Source organism: Pinus tabuliformis, chromosome 9, assembly GCF_031772625.1.
Source record: "Pinus tabuliformis cultivar Carrire ecotype Pingquan chromosome 9, CPIR1, whole genome shotgun sequence".
In the NCBI taxonomy this organism is placed as follows: domain Eukaryota; kingdom Viridiplantae; phylum Streptophyta; class Pinopsida; order Pinales; family Pinaceae; genus Pinus; species Pinus tabuliformis.
In genome coordinates this window covers 824,805,884-824,827,533 of record NC_142307.1, presented here as the reverse complement: position 1 = coordinate 824,827,533, position 21,650 = coordinate 824,805,884, and the positions used below count along the sequence as shown (strand labels likewise).

General features: G+C 37.6%; 1 protein-coding gene across 1 annotated transcript in view; it reads right to left on the bottom strand.

The window, feature by feature from the left end:
* Positions 1–13,141, bottom strand: part of LOC149151330 (uncharacterized) — a 99,139-nt gene extending 85,998 nt beyond the window's left edge. Inside the window, exon 1 of the mRNA XM_089441409.1 lies at positions 12,606–13,141. Coding sequence (XP_089297535.1) covers positions 12,606–12,917 — 312 coding nt within the window. The 5' untranslated portion in view covers positions 12,918–13,141. The remainder of the gene's footprint in view (positions 1–12,605) is intronic.
* Between the last annotated feature and the right edge of the window lie 8,509 nt (positions 13,142–21,650).

The window sequence follows — 21,650 nt, the reverse complement described above, 5'->3', positions numbered from 1 at the left end:
TGAGGAACTCGAATCTCTTGACTTGCAATTTCCCACAAACCATTTTCCATTAAAACAAGGGTGATTCGCTCCTTCCATGGAAGTTTATAGACCCCTCCAACCTGTCTTCATAACTCATATTTAATAATGCCATATTACCATGTCAACTTTAGCCACAAAACCCTCGCTGCAAAATTAAAATTTGGTTTCCATAAAAAAAACCTTTGATATCTTATCTCTCCCACAGTTTATATAGCCCTGATACCATGTTAAATTATCTTATACAAGATTTGATTTACTTTACTTCAACAATTTATTAAAAACCCAAAAAATATTTATCTCAAATATTTCTTAAATTGCTGATAAAATAAATACATAGATATTCTAGCCCAATAAATTATTTTGCAACAGAAAATAATTGCGGGAAATCAAACACACAGCAACAGAAACTTCAACCACACAAATCTCAGTCACTTTTATTAAAATTTGGAAAATATGGGTTAGACCCACAGAGAAAATTTTACAAAGAGAAATTTTATTGCTGCAAGGAAACCTATATCTCGATCTCCTCTTGCAATTGACCTCACAAATTCACTGTCAGCTGGAAGAAATCAACCTGTAATACAACTGTTATACGGCACTCTTGTTGTCACACATGTGGGCTCGACCTGCTATGTCGAACGTGCGGGCTCAACCTGCTATTGTCGCACATGTGGACTCAACCTATTGTTGTCACATGTGTGGACTTGACCTACAGTACTCGACCTCGTCTTAACAAACACGCCTTCCTTCTTTTGTTGTACTCAACCCTCTCTCTCTCCAACTCAGCTCTTCTGAATTTCTCCCAAAATCTCCTCAGCAAATTTCTCCTCTTCCTCCTCAATCAAGTCGAGCCTCTCTCTTGAGAAAATTTCTTGCTCAAATGTTGAACAATAATAACATGTCTTCATCACTTTCTTAGGATGATTTAATGATTTCATTAGGCCAAATCTCTAACCCTAATCTCCTGAGTGATTAATGGCTATGATTAAATCCTAAGATCACTTCATATCAATGGTTAAGATTATATCATCTAAGTCACTTAATTAAAGCAACTTACTTAACATTAGACTTCGGCCTAATAGTTCTCAATAATTATTATTGAACTTTTCCTAAGTTAAACATAGGAAAGAAATCAAAAATCACATACACCCTGCATGCAAGCACCCAAAGAGGCTAATCATCATCTAAGTCACCTAATATAAGTCACTTAAATAATGCAACTTACTTATCATTAGACTTAGGCCTAATAGTCCTCAATAATTATTATTGAACTTTTCCTAAGTTTAAATCAAAAATCACTTACACCCTGCATGTAAGCACCCAAAGAGGCAAATCAAAGTCTTCTCCATGCTAAGACACAAAGTTAGAAGAAGGCCTTCCACAGCTACAAAACTCAACACATAGTAAGGTTTATTGACACTTTCTAATATTTCTTTCGGAAACGATATAAGATAATTTAAACATTTGTAACATTAATGCAAGGTTTCCATAACAGTCCAAGCTTTGGGCGTCCTCCTCTTTATGTTTAACAAAGCCCTCAGAGAATTTTTTAATGTTGGCTTTCATTTTATATTGTGTATGAAACATTCCTTCTTTAGGTTGGTTCATACATTCTAATGGGCTTGGTCATTTTTCAGCTTTAAGATTGTTACAAGTATGTTGTTTAACTTGCAAGCAATTTACAATGTTTGGGCTTGGTATTTAAGGAAAATCCTCTCATGATCTTAAAAATGTTTGGGGTTTATTAAGGCAAATTAGCATCAATGAAGAGAAAAAATTAATAACATGTTTGCAAATAAAGAAAGTCATAATAAACTGTTAAATTTCCATGAAACTCTGTAGATGAATAACTGAAAACAAGATAACCAAATACTGAAACCAAATTTACTTTCGCCAAGATAAGGAGTTTCTTAACAAATTAGAAGCAGCGGAATAAAACACAAACAAAAAAACACATCACACAAATTGACACGCTTGTTTACTCAGGAAACCCAAAAGGGTAAACCTGTTTTCTTTGTTGTGGAATTTTATTGATAGTTCTTGAGAAATTGGCTCTATTACAAAGCAATTTGTCTCTCTGAGAACATTTGTTCTCATGTTGAACTAGCCTCGACTTGCCCTGCAAAACCCTGATCCTATTGATCCTTGCGCACTAACAGCCCCCTATTTCCTTGCGCACCAATTCTCCTATTTTCTAGCACACTTGGCCCCTATTTCTATGTGCACTTGGGATCCTATTCTTTTGCGCAATTGCTCCTATTCTCTTGCGCAGAATTGGTCCTCAATTTTGCTCGCACACACAACAAAGATGCTCTCACAAAAAATTTCAATGAATTGTGCCTTCGTCTTTCTCTTTATAGGTAAACTTCAATCCATGCAAGGAGGCCCAGCTTAATTTAGAAGTCGAGTTCGGATTGCGAGTTAACTGAGAGTGTTTCTTGTTGAAAAATGTAACTAGGTTCGGTCTTCATAATGACATGTGTAATCATGATTTTATGTAATTGATGTAAAGAAGAAAATAAAATTATTTTGTAATGCTTGAGTCATGGGTTTCATGCTCAAGGAATTTTATTTTATAGTTAAGGCTCCCATTGTGAGCCTTTAGGGTTGGTCATCAAGTCATAAAGTCTAGGGAGTCAATGTCATGTATTGAAGACATGTTACATATTGTAAAAAGTAATTTTGTTTGAGTCATTAACACTCCAATACCTCTTCACAAGCACTCCTTCATGTTGGCCCTCAAAAAAAGATGGAGATCTTTCTAGAATGACAAGTCGGCCTATGCCATGGCACAAGTCAACTTATTCTTGTTGAAAAGTGTAACTAGGTCCGGTCTTCATAATGACATGTGTAATTGTGATTTTATGAAATTGATGTAAAGAAAAATAAAAGTATTTTTGTGATGCTTATGGGTTACATGAGCGAGGAATTTTATTTTAGTTAAGGCTCCCATTGTGAGCCTTTAGGAGTTGTCGTCAAGTCATAAAGTCTAGGGAGTCAATGTCATGTGTTGAAGACATGTTACATATTGTAAGAGGTAAATTTGAATGTGTCAATAACCCTCCAAGACCTTGTCACAAGCTATTCATCATGTCGGCCTAAGGATGTTTCCAGAATGATATGTCGGCCTAGGCTCCAGTTCAAGTCAGCTTATTATGGATGCACAAACCACTATAAATAGGGCAGCTCCGCCTCATTTGAAGGATAGAATTTCGGTCAAGGTCTGAAGTAAGAAAGAAGTGCGAAAAGCTCAAGAAGAAAGCCACATCTCCAAGCGAAGAAGGACTAGAAGTCGTGGTAATTTTGGATTTGTTTTAGGATTATTTTCTGTCACACGTGCGAAGAGGAAAGGCATCATCTACTGCAGGAGAAGACGAGAATATTGCAAGTCATCTAAGGTAACCGAATTAGAAGACAAGTCTAGAAGGAAGTCGAGTTGAAGTAGAAGAAGCCTCCAAGTATAGTGAAGGAAGGAAGGCATCTCCAAGCTCGTTCTCTCTCCTCCCACATGTGAAATTGCAGAAGTACGGACTGCAGGTCTGTGGTCAAAGGACCGGAAATTTCAGATAGACAAGAAGTGTAGTGCATGAACACAGTTTGACTTGCGTTGATCTGAACAAGGAAGAGATGCAAAAAAGAAGGAACTTGTGACTTGGTCTTGGAGAGGTTGTTATGTCAAGAGTGTAGGTCATGGTATTCGTCAATTGAAGTTTCTATAAGAAGAACAATTCGTTTGGGTTTTTCTCTCAAGTTGGAAACGTTTTGGCCCTGGCTGATCGCCTATATTCTGTGTCTCTTGTCCCTTTATTGTTTATGCTTTGGTAGTTGTTTGATGATGAAGAACACTATAATAATCTAACTAAAGAGAAGATCCAAATCTATTGAAGTAAAAAGCATTCACAAGTAGTTATCATTAATAGAGAAATAACCTAATCCTGATGCCCTAGATTTCTCAACAATTCTTGATGGACAGACCACTATATATAGGGCAACTCGGCCTCACCTAGGACAGAATTTGGTCAGGCATCTGAAGCAAGAAAAGAAGTGTGAGAATCACATAAGAATAGGTTCTCTCCAAGCGAAGAAGGAAGAACTAGAAGCCGAGTTGTTTTGGGTTTGTTTTAGGGATAATATCTATGACATGTGCAAGGAGGAGTAGTATCATTTGCTGCAGGAGAAGCCAAGATTATCACAGTCATCTTAGGAGGTCGAATTAAGGAAGAAGACAAGTCAAGAATGCAAGTCGAGTTGAAGTAGAAGAAGTCTGCATCCTAAGCGAAGGGAACAAGGGTACAAAATTGGTAGTGATACTTCCCACGTGTTGCAACTAGGGTTTTTGAAGAAGCCAAGAGCTATAGGTCTGAAACAAGAGACCGAAAATCTGAAGGATAACCAAGATCCAAAGGAAAGCAAGCAGTTTGACTAGTGTTGACTTGGTCAAGAAGAAGAAGCAGGGAAGAAGGGTTTTGTGACTTAATCTTGGAGAGGTTGATAGGTTAAGGGTCTTGGTCTTGGTATTTGTCAATTGAAGTTTCTATAAAAAGAAGAATTTGTTTGGGTTTTCCTCTCAAGTTGGAGAGGTTTTGGCCCTGGTTGATCGCCTATATCTTGTGTCTCTTGTCTCATTATTGTTTATGGTTTGGTAGTTGTTTGATGAAGAAGAACAATATAATAATCTAAGTAAAAGAAGAACCTAATCTAAAGAAGTAAAAATCATTCACAAGTAGTTATCATTACAAGAGAAATCACCTCATTTCTCTGCCCTAGATTTCTCAACATGGTTTCAGAGCTAAGGTAAAAAATCAAGGAAGGGCATCTCAACAAGGGACACTCAAGCATTCAAGGACCGAAACTTTAGAAGGGCACCATAACAAATATAGAAGATCATCTCATCTTAAAAAGCGTTTTGAAGTCAAGATCTAGAAGGAAGTGTCCAAACCCTAGATCAAAGAAGAAGTCTACACCAGAAGAAGTCTTGGGATCCTCAAAAGACCACAAAGACCCTACTTAAGTTGAAGAGACCTACAAATCAAAGTATCTTGAAGACTTCATCCAAGAAAAGCAAGATCAAGGACATTTCATCATCTTCAAAACAAAAAGTTCTAAGGCAATCTCCCTCTCATTGAAGCAAGGTCCTTACCCTTGAAGAAGATCATCCAAGAAGCATCAACACATCATCAAGAATTCATCATTGATCATCATCAACGAGGACATCATCATCAAAAGATCTAAGGTGATCTCCCCCTCTATGGAGCCAAGGATCACTCTTGAAGAGAACTACCTTCATCAAGAAGACATTTTCTAGTATATATATCTTCATCAAAATTCAAGAAAGCAGCAAATGGAAGAAGCATCTTCACAAGTAAGTATACTTATGTCTACATCTGAATCTGTCAAAATGTCTTTTTGCAAGGAAAGCAACAAATTGGTTGGGGCTTCAAACTTTCTTGCATGGAAGAAAAGGACAGATTTGAATCTCATTGAGAATGAGATCATGGAACATGTTAAGGGCTCAATCACCAAACCTCCAAAAGAAGATGCTCAAGCACTTGCAAGGTTTATGAAAGGGAAAGTAAGGGCTCAAAGGATTCTCATAGAATCCATCAAGGACCCCCTCATCCCATATGTATCTAAACTCAAAACTTCAAACGAAATATATGACAAACTAGTAGAGTTGTTTTCCATAAGCACTGCAAGAGAATTTATCTCATTAAGGCAAGAACTCTGCAAGCTAAGGATATCAAAAGAAGAAGGAATAGCCTCATACTTTATGAGGATATTTGAAATAAGGGATCAACTTCAAGATCTGGGAGAAATAATGTCTGACAAGGAGATGACCACCATAGTACTGAATGCACTACCAGAGGAATGGGGTAACTTACTTCAAGCATCTATGGGAAGAAAGAAGTTACTCCATTCAAGGATCTAAGGTCACTATGCTAAGATTGAAGAAACGAGGTTGAAGGCAAAAACTAATGTGGGATCAAGTGAGCAAAATCAAGCATATGACTAAGAGAAAGGGAAAATTTGGAAATTTTGGTCCTCAGGAAAGGAAGAAGAATATGGTCAAGGTGCAATGCTATGGATGTTAAGAACTCAACAAGGACAATAACAAAAGGGGAAGAGAAGAAGCCCATATCACCAAAAAAGTGGAGGAAGTTGAAAAGAAGAAGTCCAAGAAAGAGGAAGTAAAAGATCTCTACTATGATTGAGATAGTCTTCCTCACCTAGTTCTTTTCAAGTTTTCTGTTGTAAGATATGGCCATCATAAGTCTCCAAGGAGTATGATAGGATGCATCATAGCATCATAGAAGCATTGAAAACAAGAGCTCGTGACATCATCATAGAGAAGCATGAAGGATAGTTGGAATAAAAGTCTATGGCAGTCACCTATGGAAGGATATAGCTCTTGGTAACCTCATTAGAAGCATAAGTGGTACTTATGAGAAGAGGAAAAAGTCATCTAGTACAAAGTTCATCATACATCAGTCAAAAGGAAACATTTGTTGAATAAGGATACTCAAGATCCTCTATTGGAATCTTCATTGAAAGATTCATTGTTTAAATGAAAGCAAGGGTTTCATCAAGAACTCCAACTTGTAAGGAATTCATGGGATGATGGTATGATGTCGAAAGAAGTAAAGCAAGTCAAGGAATTGAAGTTCTTTCAATCAAGGAAGTTGTTGAAGGAAGTCTAGATGACCTAAAGGAAAATGAGGTATGTATGCTTGTATTTGATAATCTAGAGTCATGTCATATGGTTGCAGGTAACATGGATAAATGCTCTATCTCGAGAGCATGATCAAAAGGAAGGATCTCTTCCTTCGAAAGAATGCAGGAAGGCATGAGTCACACATTGATTAGATGAAATCAACATAATATGTCCTCATATGAAATATGAGGTGGTTGACTAAAATTGGAGGAACTCTGACTGGAAGTTCTTGGAAAAGAAATGTGTGAAGAAAGAAAGGAAGTGATCATGAAATATGCAAATATGGAAGAGGCAATCAACATCCAAGGACTGGAAGATTTGACTATGATATCTCCATGAAAGATATGAAGACCCTGATGAAGTTTGAAAAAGAAAGAGACCCTTTACAGCATATATCTTTTGGAGATGTGTCAATATGTATGCAAGATGTTGATGCTCACATAAACATGTCATGATGAAAGACCATCACAAAGATAATTTTGATTTAATGTTCATTTCTTATTTTTGAACAATATCTGGATGGGCTTATGCATGGCTACCAAGGGAAGAATTGTGGATGTCTTCCACAACTGATGCCCATGTAGCAGGATGAAAGATAATTAAGGAAACTTGGCATGAAGAAGGCAACATGACATGAAGGAAGACTAGATATGGACTAATGGATCACTTTCCAATGAAAGAAATGATGACATGACTCGTGGATGAAAGTGATGGATGGTCTGTGCCCTACGAAGAAGTCCCACAAGATGTACATTCTATGACAAAAAAGAAATTCATGACATCAAAGGACGAAGTTCTACAAGCAGTTGGTTGTCCCATGATCTCCACCTGAAGAGCTGTTGAAAGCAAGTCCTTGGTCAAGTCCCTAGTTAAGAGGTAGCTTGGGTACATTCCTGTTTATAGGAATGGGTACATTCCTTTAGTAGAATGGGTATGACCACCCTAAGTTGAGAGGGAGAGGTAGACACATCATTCTTGTCTTCACTCGGGAATACAGAATGGAGAATTGTGTAAACTTTGGCATCGGATACTCTTTGAGGATGAGTTAGGGCATCCAAGATAAGAGTAGTCGTAGAGGACCAATATTCTTTGAGGACTAGGAATCCAATATAAGAATAGTCCTGACAGAACACACTCTGAGAACCCGGGTAGGGTATGTTCTGAGAGAAACAATGATGAGGGTGTCTATACATCATTAGTCTCACCAGCATTAAGCTCTAATCTTGTGCAGAGATAGAGTTGTTAGTCAAGGCCTTGCTATGTGACAATGTTGGATGATATGATGATATACAAATGGGTTAACAATTCGACTCTTCTTATGAGAATTCTTCAGATTGAGAATGTCCAAGCACCTTGTATGAATTATGAATACCTCCTTCGTTAAGAGGGAATGTTGAAAAATGTAACTAGGTTCGGTCTTCATAATGACATGTGTAATCATGATTTTATGTAATTAATGTGAAGAAGAAAATAAAATTATTTTGTAATGCTTGAGTCATGGGTTTCATGCTCAAGGAATTTTATTTTATAGTTAAGGCTCCCATTGTGAACCTTTAGGGTTGGTCATCAAGTCATAAAGTCTGGGGAGTCAATGTCATGTATTGAATACATGTTACATATTGTAAAAAAATATTTGTGTTTGAGTCATTAACTGTTAAATTTGGACAACTAGGTCCAAACTCCATGTTCTGATGCTCAGATTAAGAGGCTAATATTTTTGTTGGATTCCTCTTTCTGAGAGGTGTAAAATCCATATAAAAATAGTCTTAATCCGATGAGCAGAACTTATATTTTGAATTTATTATTCTTAATAAATTATATGTGCAAGGTCAGCCAGTTTTGTAATGTAGGCTCACATGCCCAACAGATGTGTCACACACCCTCATTGATGGATATATATACAGGAAAAGTTGGAGAGAATTTGATCACAACACAACTCACATCTTCCTCTCTCATCCTAAAAGTACGAGCTACCTGGAGGACGAATTTCAGCCACACGTGGGAAGGACGAAGAGGATTTTTCTGCTGCTAGGGTTTCTGCTGCTAGGGTTTCGCAGAAGTTTGACCAGCGTTGACTTTGGTCGACGCTTGGTCCAAACAAGCTTAAAACTTGTGGGAGGTTCGATTTTTGAAGGCCGTACTACCTGGCACAAAAATCGAGGTCAAAGGGTTGACCGTTTAGCTACTACGTTGACTTTTAGCTTGTTGCCCCTGCGTTGACTTTTCAGGACAGCGTTGACTTTTGTAGAACTGACTTGGGTTGACTCATCTACTGGTTGGAGGGTTGTTGTGACACATGCTGGGCTGGCTGACCAAAGGAGACTTTGCTGGTTGAAGCATCCTGTTGACTGCCGAAACGAACACATACATTTTTCTTGTTTCTGATTTGTCTTCTGTAAGATCTGCTTATATGTTCTATCTGCATTTTGCTTATCTACTTGTATGATTGTTGTGAGAAAAGTGAAATTGCTCTTAGCATAGAACATCTACAAAACTTTACATTAACACTCCAAGACCTCTTCACAAGCACTCCTTCATGTCAGCCCTCAAAAGAAGATGGAGATCTTTCTAGAATGGCAAGTCGACCTAACCCATGGCACAAGTCGGCTTATTCTTGATGGACAGACCACTATATATAGGGCAGCTCGACCTCACCTAGGATAGGAATTTGGTCAAGCATATGAAGAAAGAAAATAAGTGCGAGAATCACATAAGAAGAGCCTCTCTCCAAGCGAAGAAGGAAGAACTAGAAGCCGAATTGTTTTGGGTTTCTTTTAGGGCTAATATCTATCACACGTGCGAGGAGGAGTAGTATCATCTGCTGCAGGAGAAGCTGAGATTATCACAGTCATCTTAGGAGGCCGAATTAAGGAAGAAGACAAGTCAAGAATGCAAGCCAAATTGAAGTAGAAGAAGTCTCCATCCTAAGCGAAGGGAACAAGGGTACAAAATTGGTAGTGATACTTCCCACGTGCTGCAACTAGGGTTTCTGAAGAGGCCAAGAGTTGCAAGTCTAAAACAAGAGGCCGAAAATCTGAAGGATAACCGAGATCCAAAGGAAAGCAAGCAGCTTGACTAGTGTTGACTTGGTCAAGAAGAAGAAGCAGTGAAGAAGGGTTTTGTGACTTGGTCTTGGAGAGGTTGATAGGTCAAGGGTCTTGGTCTTGGTATTCGTCAATTGAAGTTTCTATAAGAAGAAGAATTCGTTTGGGTTTTCCTCTCAAGTTGGAGAGGTTTTGACCCTGGCTAATCACCTATATCTTGTATCTCTTGTCTCATTATTGTTTATGGTTTGGTAGTTGTTTGGTGAAGAAGAACAATATAATAATCTAAGTAAAAGAAGAACCTAATCTAAAGAAGCAAAAAGCATTCACAAGCAATTATCATTAGAATAGAAATCACCTCATTTCTCTCCCCTAGATTTCTCAACATTGCTCACTCCCCTTCCAATCATCACTGGAGTTGTTAACTCGTTCCTTCTCCAATCTACACTAGAGACTAAATCGTTCTAACTCAACCTGTAACTGCCACCTCGTCCTGTAATCAAACTAATGAAGACTCCACTTAACTGAAGCTCCAATTCTATGCATGTAATCTTGATGATTATTCCAATAAACTGGAAATAACTCATCATAACTGAAGTCTAACTCATGAGCTCGCACTCATGCCAAGAGAATGACAAACTCATGGTCTTTCTAGCTAAGGCACAAGCCAAAAGACCTTCCACACTACATTGTCAATGTAAACAATCTAATTCCAAAATGTAAATAAGAGGGCAACTTAAACAAATTGAACTGATTAAGTTATGCATTTGGAAGCATGAATAAAGATGAAGCAGATAAATGAATAAAAAGTGCAGAAAGCAATTCAGAATGTACTAATGTTTGTATTATTGTGTAAATATTTTGTGCAATGGTTTATGTGTGAGAGATAGAGAGATCCTCTATCGCCATGCTTTGTGTCATACATAGTATACAACAAACCAGAAGACCTTCCACACTACATTGTCAATGTAAACAATCTAATTCCAAAATGTAAATAAGAGGGCAACTTAAACAAATTGGACTGATTGAATTATGCATTTGGAAGCATGAATAAAGATAAAGCAGATAAATGAATAAAAAGTGCAGAAAGCAATTCAGAATGTACTAATGTTTGTATTATTGTGTAAATATTTTGTGCAATGGTTTCTGTGTGAGAGATAGAGAGATCCTCTATCGCCATGCTTTGTGTCATACATAGCATACAATTCAGTTACAAGATCAAGATTCAGTGGCTGAAGACATTTTAGTTCTGTGATTGTCAATCATAGTTTGTCTTCTTAGCACAACATGTGTTGTTATCGGCACGCATGTGTAATGGTCCCAATGATATCCAACAAGCTCGACACATGTGCAAATCTTGAACTTGGAAAGTAAGATATTGAAAAAAGTGCATGCAGATTTGGAACTTGGCATGTAAGATAATGAAGTGTACATACACAGATCTAGGACTTGGCATGCAAGATGTTGAAGAATGCACACAAGTGCCAATTGTTTGCAGGGTATATTGATTGTGCCCAAGAGTTGAAGTGTGTGTGCAAATGCTGAAGCATGCACACAGAGGCTCTAGAAGTAGGTAGTGTGTGTTGTCTGCACCACATGAAATTGATGTTTCAGGGCACTGCCCCTCAATCCCACCCGTCAACAACAGTGACAGGTCACTAGGGAACCCCATCATAGGCACAACCAAGCAAATGTCCCAGAGCTTATCAAGCAAGTAGCAAAATATAGAGCAAAGCAAAGAAAGGCACCTAAACTAAAAGTCTAAGTACAAAGAGGAACACAAATACAGAAAGAATCCAAAATATACACTATTGAATCTACTGAGTGATTAATAAAAAGCTTACTAACCTCAAGGCTATTGATGAAGAACTAAGAAAATATCAATACGACAAAGACAATCAGTACAAACTGCCTGCACCCTAAAGGATCTAATCAGATTTTCAAATAAAGCATTCAAAACGTATGACAATGACAGACCATGCCAGCTGAACTAGTTTGATTGATAGGTGGGTATGAACCTGTAACATTAATTAAGACAGAAATATCAGTCATGCCCTTCTCTTTAATGGGGCAATGTTTGAGGTTGACATAATACACATTATCTCAAGAAATAAATGAAACTGTATACATAGTCCCTAAAACGTCTGTACCATTGCTCAATTTTCCTTCTGTTTGCAGGCAGATATTTGAGATCCCCTCCCACCACAATATTTTTTACCTATATCTCTTCCTTTCCTAGGTTAGAAGTCAGTTTTACCAGAGTATGGAAATGAAAACGCACGGTGAAGGAGAAACAATTTGGTCACCTAGTCTTGTCCCATGCCATTTAACATACTGCAGCGTCGCCTATCGGCAAAGAACGGTGAATGTTATCAAATTTTCATTATAACCTAAGTTTTCTCGAAAAGCCAAAAGGACCTTGGTTCACTGGTGAGGTCAACAAAGTATTAACCCACCCAGCAAATTCCACTCTGGCTGCGGTCTGAACCACCTAATGGCATGTTCTAAAAAGGATGAGGTCAGGTGCAACTTCAGGGTGATTTTGTCATAACAAATATCCCTCAAACAGACACCTAAGCCTGCGGAAGTCTGTGTTATGTGGTATAGCCCTCGACATCGGGGGCATGTTTCTTAAAGTAACACTTCAAAAAAAAGGCCATCTAGCAGCTCAAGCTCAAGTGTTACTGAAAGTAAAAAGCTAGGGGGAGTGTGATCGTAAAGCATGTTACTCCTACTCATGCATGACCAAGCTTGGAAGCACATAGAATTTTTGCAACGATAACTTGAACTAATTCAAGGAGTCAAAATTTGATTGACGTTAACCTGACCTTTTTACTGTCCCATCTCTCCTTGGTGGGACAAGCTTTGGCAATATGATCACTGGCGCCACAGATGAAGCATCCCTCTCCTGGTTTCGATCCGGGGACTCTGAGCGGGTGTTTGCGCAGGCTTTTAAGCTCCGACTTCTTGGAAGCCTTCACATCTCCTCCTGCATACTTGCTCTCGCCGCTCTTTCGCTTGCGCTTCTTGCTATCTCTGTCGGTTTTAGTTTTGTGGACATCTCTATCGATGGTTTGGACAGAATCTCCATGAGACTCCAAATACTTCTGGCGAGCCAAACGCTGCCTCTTGGTGACCATGTTTCTTCTGTGCCCGCTTCTGCCTTCCTCCAACAGCCAACCCGGAGCCTTGGCCAAATACTGTCTGGTTCGATCCCAATCCCCACCTTCACCGCTTGTGTATGTTCAGGTACCTTGAACTATTGTGCCGTTATAGCACATGTTAGTGTATAGAGGAGATTGTCTGATGGTATACTGCCGCAAAAGTTTTTTGAAAATGTGTTGAAGGTTGTGTTTTACTCCTCGAGGCAATGTAGAGGCTCCTTTTTCAAGTTGATCTAATGGCGTTATTTATTTTAGACACAATGATTTGAAAGATTTCCAAATATTGCTAAAGGCTATTAATTGTCCAGGTTTTTAAATAGAGTTTAAGGGTTTGGTTTTACTTGGATTCAATCATGTTAGGAATAAATAGAGTTTAAGGGTTTGGTTTTATTGGGATCCAGTGGTGTTAGGAATAAATAGAGTTTAAGGATTTGGTTTTATTTGGATTCAGTGGTGTTAGGAATAAATAGAGTTTTAGGGTTTGGTTTTACTTGGATTCAATGGTGTTAGGAATTTTGTTGATTTTATGTTATTATGTTTTTTATTTAAATTATAAATAGGAAATTAAAAAAAAATTAAATATGATTTTAAAAAATCATGAGTATTATATTGTTCATGCATATTATTATTTATTTTTGCTATTATGTATAATTTACTAATTTTAAATTATAATATTACTATTTCCGATAACATGTAGATTATTTTTAACTTAGACCATAAAGTGGGTTTACTACATGTAAAAGAGTATGGGAGAAATTTTCAAATCCCATTATAAATGTTATATGTTCTCATTTTTAATGTTGGTTGTCTTAAATGCTATTGATCGAAAATGGTCACAGAAATAAACAAAATGGCATACAGAGGAGTTGGTTGTTACTCTTAGTGCCAAAACATAAGGACATAAAGAAGCACCTTAAGCATGATAGTGCACAAGGATACCTTAAGGTCATATGTTAAACCCCTAAAAACCATAACCAAAGTCAATCTTAAAGAAGACTCATCTGCAAAGACATTTTGTGAAATATAAGGGTAGAAGAGGTGAGTATACCTCAAAAGAACCACTAATCTTTAAACCATCCAACAAGTTGCTCCCAAGAATATAGTCATTTAATCATTTATCCTTGCTTTGATACCCTCTAAAAGATCTCACAATAAGATATGGAGCATTTGATCTTTCTAAGATTAAAAATACAAAATTAGGAGACATTTAGAGGGGGGCTTCCTTGAACTCCTTGAAATCATCATGTTACTTGACTAGGAAACCATAAGTGGTGTGGGGAAAAGAATCAAGAGGTTAGTTAACCAAGTTAGGAAGGAGGGACCCATGCATGTTATGATTATGGAGAAAACAATAGAAGTAAAGGCGATGGTGTCATCTCAATAAATGATGTGACCTACAACCCATGTCAATGCGTGAGTAACCATTAGAGAAGTGTCATTGGAACATTAAGAAATCTTGATTGACTGCACTCAATCATGGTAGTTTCTCTCTCCTCGACTAAAGGAATATGAAGCCACAACGAGATCAATGGTGACAAGCTTGTTGATCAAATTCTTTGGAACAATTGACCTCCCAAAAGCGACATAAAAATGCCATGAAATTCAAATCCGTGAAGGGTTTATTTGACAAAGGAAGGACACTCTCAAAGAGAAGAGTATTGGTTCCAAACATCAATTCTAACAAAGCCAACCAGAGGAAGGTTTCATCATTGTAGTGATTGAGTCACTTGTATAATGCAAATGCTCCATGGAGATAATCTAATTGCCTTGGACTCGATAAAAGAGTAAAGCAAGCCATTCAAGATTGAGTTTTCCCGCAATAGTTTATCCATGGAAAAATTTATTGTGTTTGTAGTGTAAGCATGATTGTTGCTTTATTTTGTATTGAGTTCTTTGCATTTAATGATAGTTATAATTAATTTATAATTACAAACGAAATGCAAAAGAACACACTAGTCGTATTAAGTACAAGGTATATATAAGTGAATCATGTTAACTATAAGTTGAGAAATTATGGATCATATAGGTGTTAGAACCAATTTTCTTGAAGGCAATGAGGGGATAACCACATTGAACACTAACAAGATTGGGAAAGTTCAAGAAGGTTGTAAGTTAGTTCTAAAGAATGCTAAGATGGGAATGACATGAAGAGAGAGCAATATTGATGACACAAAATATGAGACCATCAAGAAAAGAATGATTCATGGATTGGAATCACAAGTTTAAAAAGATAAAGTGATCGAAATGTCCCTCTTTGTCTTAGATATCCCTCAATATGACTATAATAAGCAAAGACAACATCTTGTTGATGACCATAGAGATGGAAAAACCAAGGAACCTACGTCATTAGTTAAGCTCAAAGAAAGAATCAAAATGATAGAAAAATTCAAAGCTACAAAAAGGACTAGCACCAAAGTCCAAACATATTGGAGAGAGGAAGCCCTATTCAGCTTAAATTGATGCCCTCAAATTAAAACAATGGTTATAACAATGGTAAGTTAATTTTAGCACATGGATGTAATTAAGAGATAGACCAAACTTGACTAATTTAGTCTTAACAAATACCATGATGCCTAGTATCCTAACATCTCCCTTTGATAACAACTTTGCATTATGATAAGGATTTATGAAATAATAGGAGAAGAACAAAGAAGGTGCTATGCATATACTCCCTCGATGCCAACTTCCTTCACTCCTCACATTGACCATAGATGAAGAATAATGGAAATAACATGATTATTTCTTTGAACAAGAAGTTCAAATCAAAGTTGTGGAACAAAGTGCCTGTGTATCTCAACATACTAAATGCATTATACCAGTGAATCAGATGTTTGACGAGCTAAAGAATAATAATCTTCAAAAGATGGCAATGTTGAAGTTGAAAGTGATCCAACAAAGTGGATGTAAGTGTCAAAGATTAAGAGTGCTTTGACCAAACCAAAACCCAATACTCCAAACATGACATGTGTCAATATAGTAACCCATTGTAGAAATACACATATCCAAAGGAGGTCAAGGATGTTGTCATCATAATTGGAAGTATTGGAACTGAAAACGTCATGGTAGAGGCACTAAAAACCCATAAAAATGTTGATGATCCACAATAATGGTTCAAGCAACCCAAGAATCATACAAAAGATTAAAGTTATCTCGCAAGGTTGTAATGTGAAAGGTGTGTTGTCCCGCATTAGAAGCCCTTGTTTGATCCCAATTCATATCAAATTTTTGTTGATTTAATTGAGTGAAATTCATTAAACCATGCTTGAACAAACTTGTTGATGTAGTTTAGATAACATGACTTTTGTATGCAAGTAGTTATGTGGGATCTATGGTTATCTAACTTGTGGTTGTGCTTGTCTTATGTCTTTATTGCTATGAGATGTCGTATGTTGTTAGTGAGAGATTTCAAACTCAATAGTTTACTTATCAAGATTAAGTTATTTAATAACATGTAGATTATGTTGCTCATCACATTTAATGTGTTTTAAATCATGTGTGGGGAACTTACATTCTAATAGTTACATGTGCTTGCATAATTGAGTGTAAGTAATCTTATGAGAGGGATGTTTGATCTCTAGGCTTAATTTCTATATGTTTAATGTATGTGATCCAAGTGCATAATAATATAAAAAGACATGCACAGTTTTTTATGAATAACAACTACATTATGAACCATGAAATGATCAAAAGACAATATTGATTGTGAGCCTATCACATATTTCCATTTTCGAGAATATCAACAAAACACAAGTTATTGCATATTGGTATTATTTATTAATTCTCAATGAATGAGATGTGGTACTTTAATAGCTACTTAGTCAATTTTATTGTGTAATGTACAAGTAATTGTCTACGCAACCATGATATTTGACATAGTCGTATACATTACCCTAGGGTGAGGGTGGCTAGAGGAGTTTGTGGGGTGATTGATTATGAGTAAGAATAAGATTGTCAAGGGAGATGGAGGTTTTTTCCCATCAACATGACTAAGATGAACATGAACATCACCTTGTTGATGACTATGGTGAGGGGACTCCAAAGAACCTATCTCATTGGTCAAGTTTGGAGGAAGAATTAAAATGAGATGAAAGACCGAAGTTGGAAAGGGAGTACTGGAAAAGTCCAAACATATTTCAAAGTGGAGCCCCTATGCAAATTAAATAGATGCTCTCAAATTGAAGCAAGGGTTACAACAACACTAAATGTGTTTTGATGTACATGGAGATACTAAAGAGATAAACCACACTAGACCATGTTGGACTTAACCAACCTCATGATGTCTAATATCATAACATCCCACCTTGAGAATAGCTTGCATAGGAACAAGGATTTACAAAGAAACGAAACAAGAATGAAGGATGCAGTATGCCTATCCTCCCAAAATGACAACTTCATTCACCTTTGACATACTCTAAAGACGAAGAAGGATGATAACCACATGATCATTTGACCAATTACAAGAAATTCAAATCAAGATTTTTTAACAATGTGCTTATGTATCTCGTTGTTGCTATTTTAAATGAATCAACTTCCTTAAACCAAGGTTGACTGACCTTGTATATGCATTTTAGATAACCTATCTTTTGTAAGCAAGTAATTATATAGTATTCGTGGTTATTTGATGTGCAACCACACTTGTCTTATGTTTACATTGTTATGGGGTGCCTTATGTTGCAAGTGAGAGTCTTCAACCTTAATAGTTTACTTACCACAAGTAAGTTGTTTAATGAAATGTAAATTGTGTTTTAAACCATGTGTGGGGGGTAATACATTCGTAAGCATCGAGAGGCGTTCTACAACCCGGTATGGAGGAGATGTTGTCATGTGTAACACCCTCCTCTCACATCTACCCAAGTAACCAGCCAACCAAGGTAAACATGTGATGAGAAGTTACTATGATATGATTTGACCTCCTCAGTCACATTAAGGAAGTGGAATCAACAGAAACACACCATACAGACCTTCAACATCAACAATAGGACCCCTAGGAACCATCCAAACCTTTATGTTAACCAACCCCTGGCTCCCACTGAGATTTTATATAAATTAACCCCCTGACACTCCCATGATATGGGCATGACAACGTCTAGGAGGTTCTGGACACTCTCATGACAAGGCATGCCAACGTCCAGGGACTATTTTGCTAAGTGTTGTGTCAGCATACTCAAGATTTGAGCCACTTTTTCAGGCCCAGACCCCAAGTCACGGCCCAGAATTGAATGACACCTTAAGAACAGAAAGATAGCAAGGAAACAATGATGCAAATGCAAATACTTGAACAAGCCCTTAACCAAACCCCTACTAGCCATGACAGGCATTTCGTCAAACATATCACAAATATGTAATCTACAAGTGTAAATAATAGATCTAAGCATAGGGGTCTCATACTCAGCTGAGAATCGCTAAAAATCATTGATTCCTCAAAACGTTAGTTGTATTTTCATCCATTGGGTCATAGATACATTGTCCATCCATTTACAAGTAAAAACATGATGAGATCCATACATAGTTACTGTTATAAAATATATACATAACCAACATAAATAGCAACATAAATACCAAGGAAATCACAATCATATGATCCACATTTAAACCAATATAATACTCATATAAATACAAGGAGAAATAACTTCATATTGATGATGCAAAATCCAAACCTGGGGTAGGACTACCACGTTCCACCCAACTGTAGAATAGTTGAGCCAAATCTCTATTCATCCATTCACCCTCGTGCCATATTCCAAGCATGAATGTGGGATATCATAGAACACATCAAACCAAAACCATCCTGGGCTTCCAGAGGCCAACCACCTCAACCCATCAAATAGTGATTCCACCTCATGGTCGGACATCACAAAACCATCACCAGATTGATCTCTACCCAAGCCTTCCAGGGCTCTAGAGTGTTTGTTCCAACCAAGGCTTCTAGGACTAGTAATTCAACCCATAGCTTATCCAGACTTCCAGAGCATTTGTACAACCAGGGCTTCCAGGAGTAGTAACTCAACCCACCAAGGGCTTCCAGGACTAGTAACTCAACCCACCAAGGGCTTCCAGAGCATTTGTCCAACCAAGGCTTCCAGGACTAGTAACTCAACCCAAGCTATTACAAGGCTTCCAAAGCGTTTGTCCAACCAAGGCTTCCAGGAACTAGTAACTCAACCCAAGCTAAAGGAAACATGAGAACCAACCAGAAAACAAAGAAATAAACCCACAACACCATGCCTATCCACGAAATGGAAAGGCTAGGCAAATCCACTGTCGATCCAACCAATCCTCCATGCCACTGACAGATCATGACCAATAAACCACATGCATGCCAAAACTAGTGAGGAAAGCATACATGCAACTTGGTACCTACAAACAAAACTCGATGTAGTTGTTGATCCTGATGTCCTCTTGCACTTTCTTGCTCTTCCTTTGCCTTCTTGCTCCATAACTTCAAGTATGCCACACCCTCGAAGAGTGCTCCAATAAAAATCTAAGTGTCCAAGAGTATGAGAGAGAGAAAATAGAGAGAGAGCTCCAAAACTTGATTGACAAAAGTCTGTGAATTGATCCTCAGAAGCCTTTTTATTAATGAGGCCTCAATTTTTTTCATTTTCCATTATTTTCCTTCAATTTCCTCGTCACATGCAACATGTGACCTTCCACCTTACTTTTCTCCTAATTTCCATTATTTTCATAAATAAATGTGCCAAAAATGTCATTTTGCCTTTTCAAAGTCGTAGCCATTGCCTTTGCCAATTTCCTTAGCCATTAATCAAGCACAAGTGATCCCCATCAGTATGCTTTTGTCCAACATTCAGTGTGGAATAAGTGTCCCATCAATTGTGGTTATTATTTTGCCTTTATTAACTTTTATTACATGAAATTTTCACGAGCATTGTTACATCATGTAACTTTACATTTAAAAATAATGAAATTATATATATTAACAAAATAGAAAACAACAATAAATAAATAAATAAAAATTGCAAAGTCGGTCATAAATAAAATACTTCATTTTTATCTTAATTTTACATCAACTTTATATATAGAGACAAAGTAATTGAAAGTAAAACAAAAAAACATAAAACAAAAACAAAAACTAAACTCGTCTATAATTGCTTTTTAGTATGAGAAGGATATGTAACTCCTTCATTACTTAATATGGAGGTGATACATGACATCTAAAAATAATATTGATATTATACCTATGTAATAATTTTTAGTTTTTTTGTAAGTAAAAGCTTTATATTACAAAAGTACAAAAATTACAGTCATATGAGTTATGAGGCTCTGCAAATCCAGCCATGGACATGAGCTAGAGGTTGTGAACCAGAGAAAAATATGTATGCAAGAGGAGACCTCTACCCAGAAAGGAGAAACCAGAGGTCCTCCTTCCTACTACAAAACAACACTACATATAAAACTGGCAGTGAGATACAAAGAAACCAAGAGAAAAATGCAGATAAAGATGAGAGCTTAGAAGTAGCGTAACCATGAGAAGAGCTACCTTGGAAATCATGCATTTCCCAATTAGCATCCAAGGGGTTCTTCCTTGACCACGAGATAGGTCCTATAGTATTCAACGTCGTCAAGAAGGGGATGCACCATTGGATTTGGCTAGTTGGAAGACGTTGTTTGCATTGAGTGTTGTTGGAGAGATGAGACCCCTTGGATGATGAAGTGGTCACTTCAGTTGTAGGAGAGATCCATACCATCGTGAGCTACCTTAGAATAATTGTGGTTCTTGTGACGCTCTGACGAGAGGTTGTGATGCCTATCGAGTGGCGTGTCTTTCCGTGCTGGAAAGAGTGAGCATGAATCTGCAATTGTGTCCATCAAGGGTGACATAGAACCCTGAAGTTGCATGCCCAGAAGACCTCTAATATGGTTATAGGCTGCCTTGGCATGGTACAAGTGGAATTCAATTTCCAAGATTTTGCCTTCTAGTAGGAGATTCACGTCCTCTTAATCTTTGAAGTGATAATCGAGGATTTTTCTCACGGCCCAAAGATAGTGGCTATCACCTTGAATTCCTAGACCTCTGCATCAACTACCATTCGACAAAATCAGTGTGGGATGTTGCAATCAAAATGGTCATCTCCCTGCTCGTTCCAAGGTGGGAGGGGAGGTTTTCCTCTGCCATGACCTCCTCTATAAGGGTGACCCTGCTTGCACACCATGTACTCTCTTTAATGAGACTTCGAACTCCTCTCTCGATTTCCTATTGTAGAGCTTGGTGCCCAACTCCTTACCTAATTTTCAAACTCCATCCTATTGATCTGGACCGTAAAAACTAACTACAACAATGGAGAATTGCCTCTCAATTTAAGCTATAGGTCTTCTCGCCAAGTGATATCATGAGCGTAACAACTTGTCAATTGCCATAAATGCTGAGATAGGGTGGGCTTGCCACCACCTCTGTTTCCCAATCCTAAAATGCTCTAGAAGGCGAGCCCATGGAGTCACCAAAGTCCATCATCATGTGAACTTGGGGGGGATTCATGAGGTTAGTTGATGTTGTTGATCTATCATCCAACACCCAAATATGGGGGTTCGAGATCATGATGAGCCAAGTCATTGCATTAGGAGGTCCATATTAGGGAGTGGGGAGGGTGGCAGGGAACTTCTCCAATTGGTAGGCAGTCCTCAACTCATTTGTTGGCAAGAAAGTTAGCTAGGGAGTTAGCATTTCACCTAACATGGGAGAGGATGATGGCT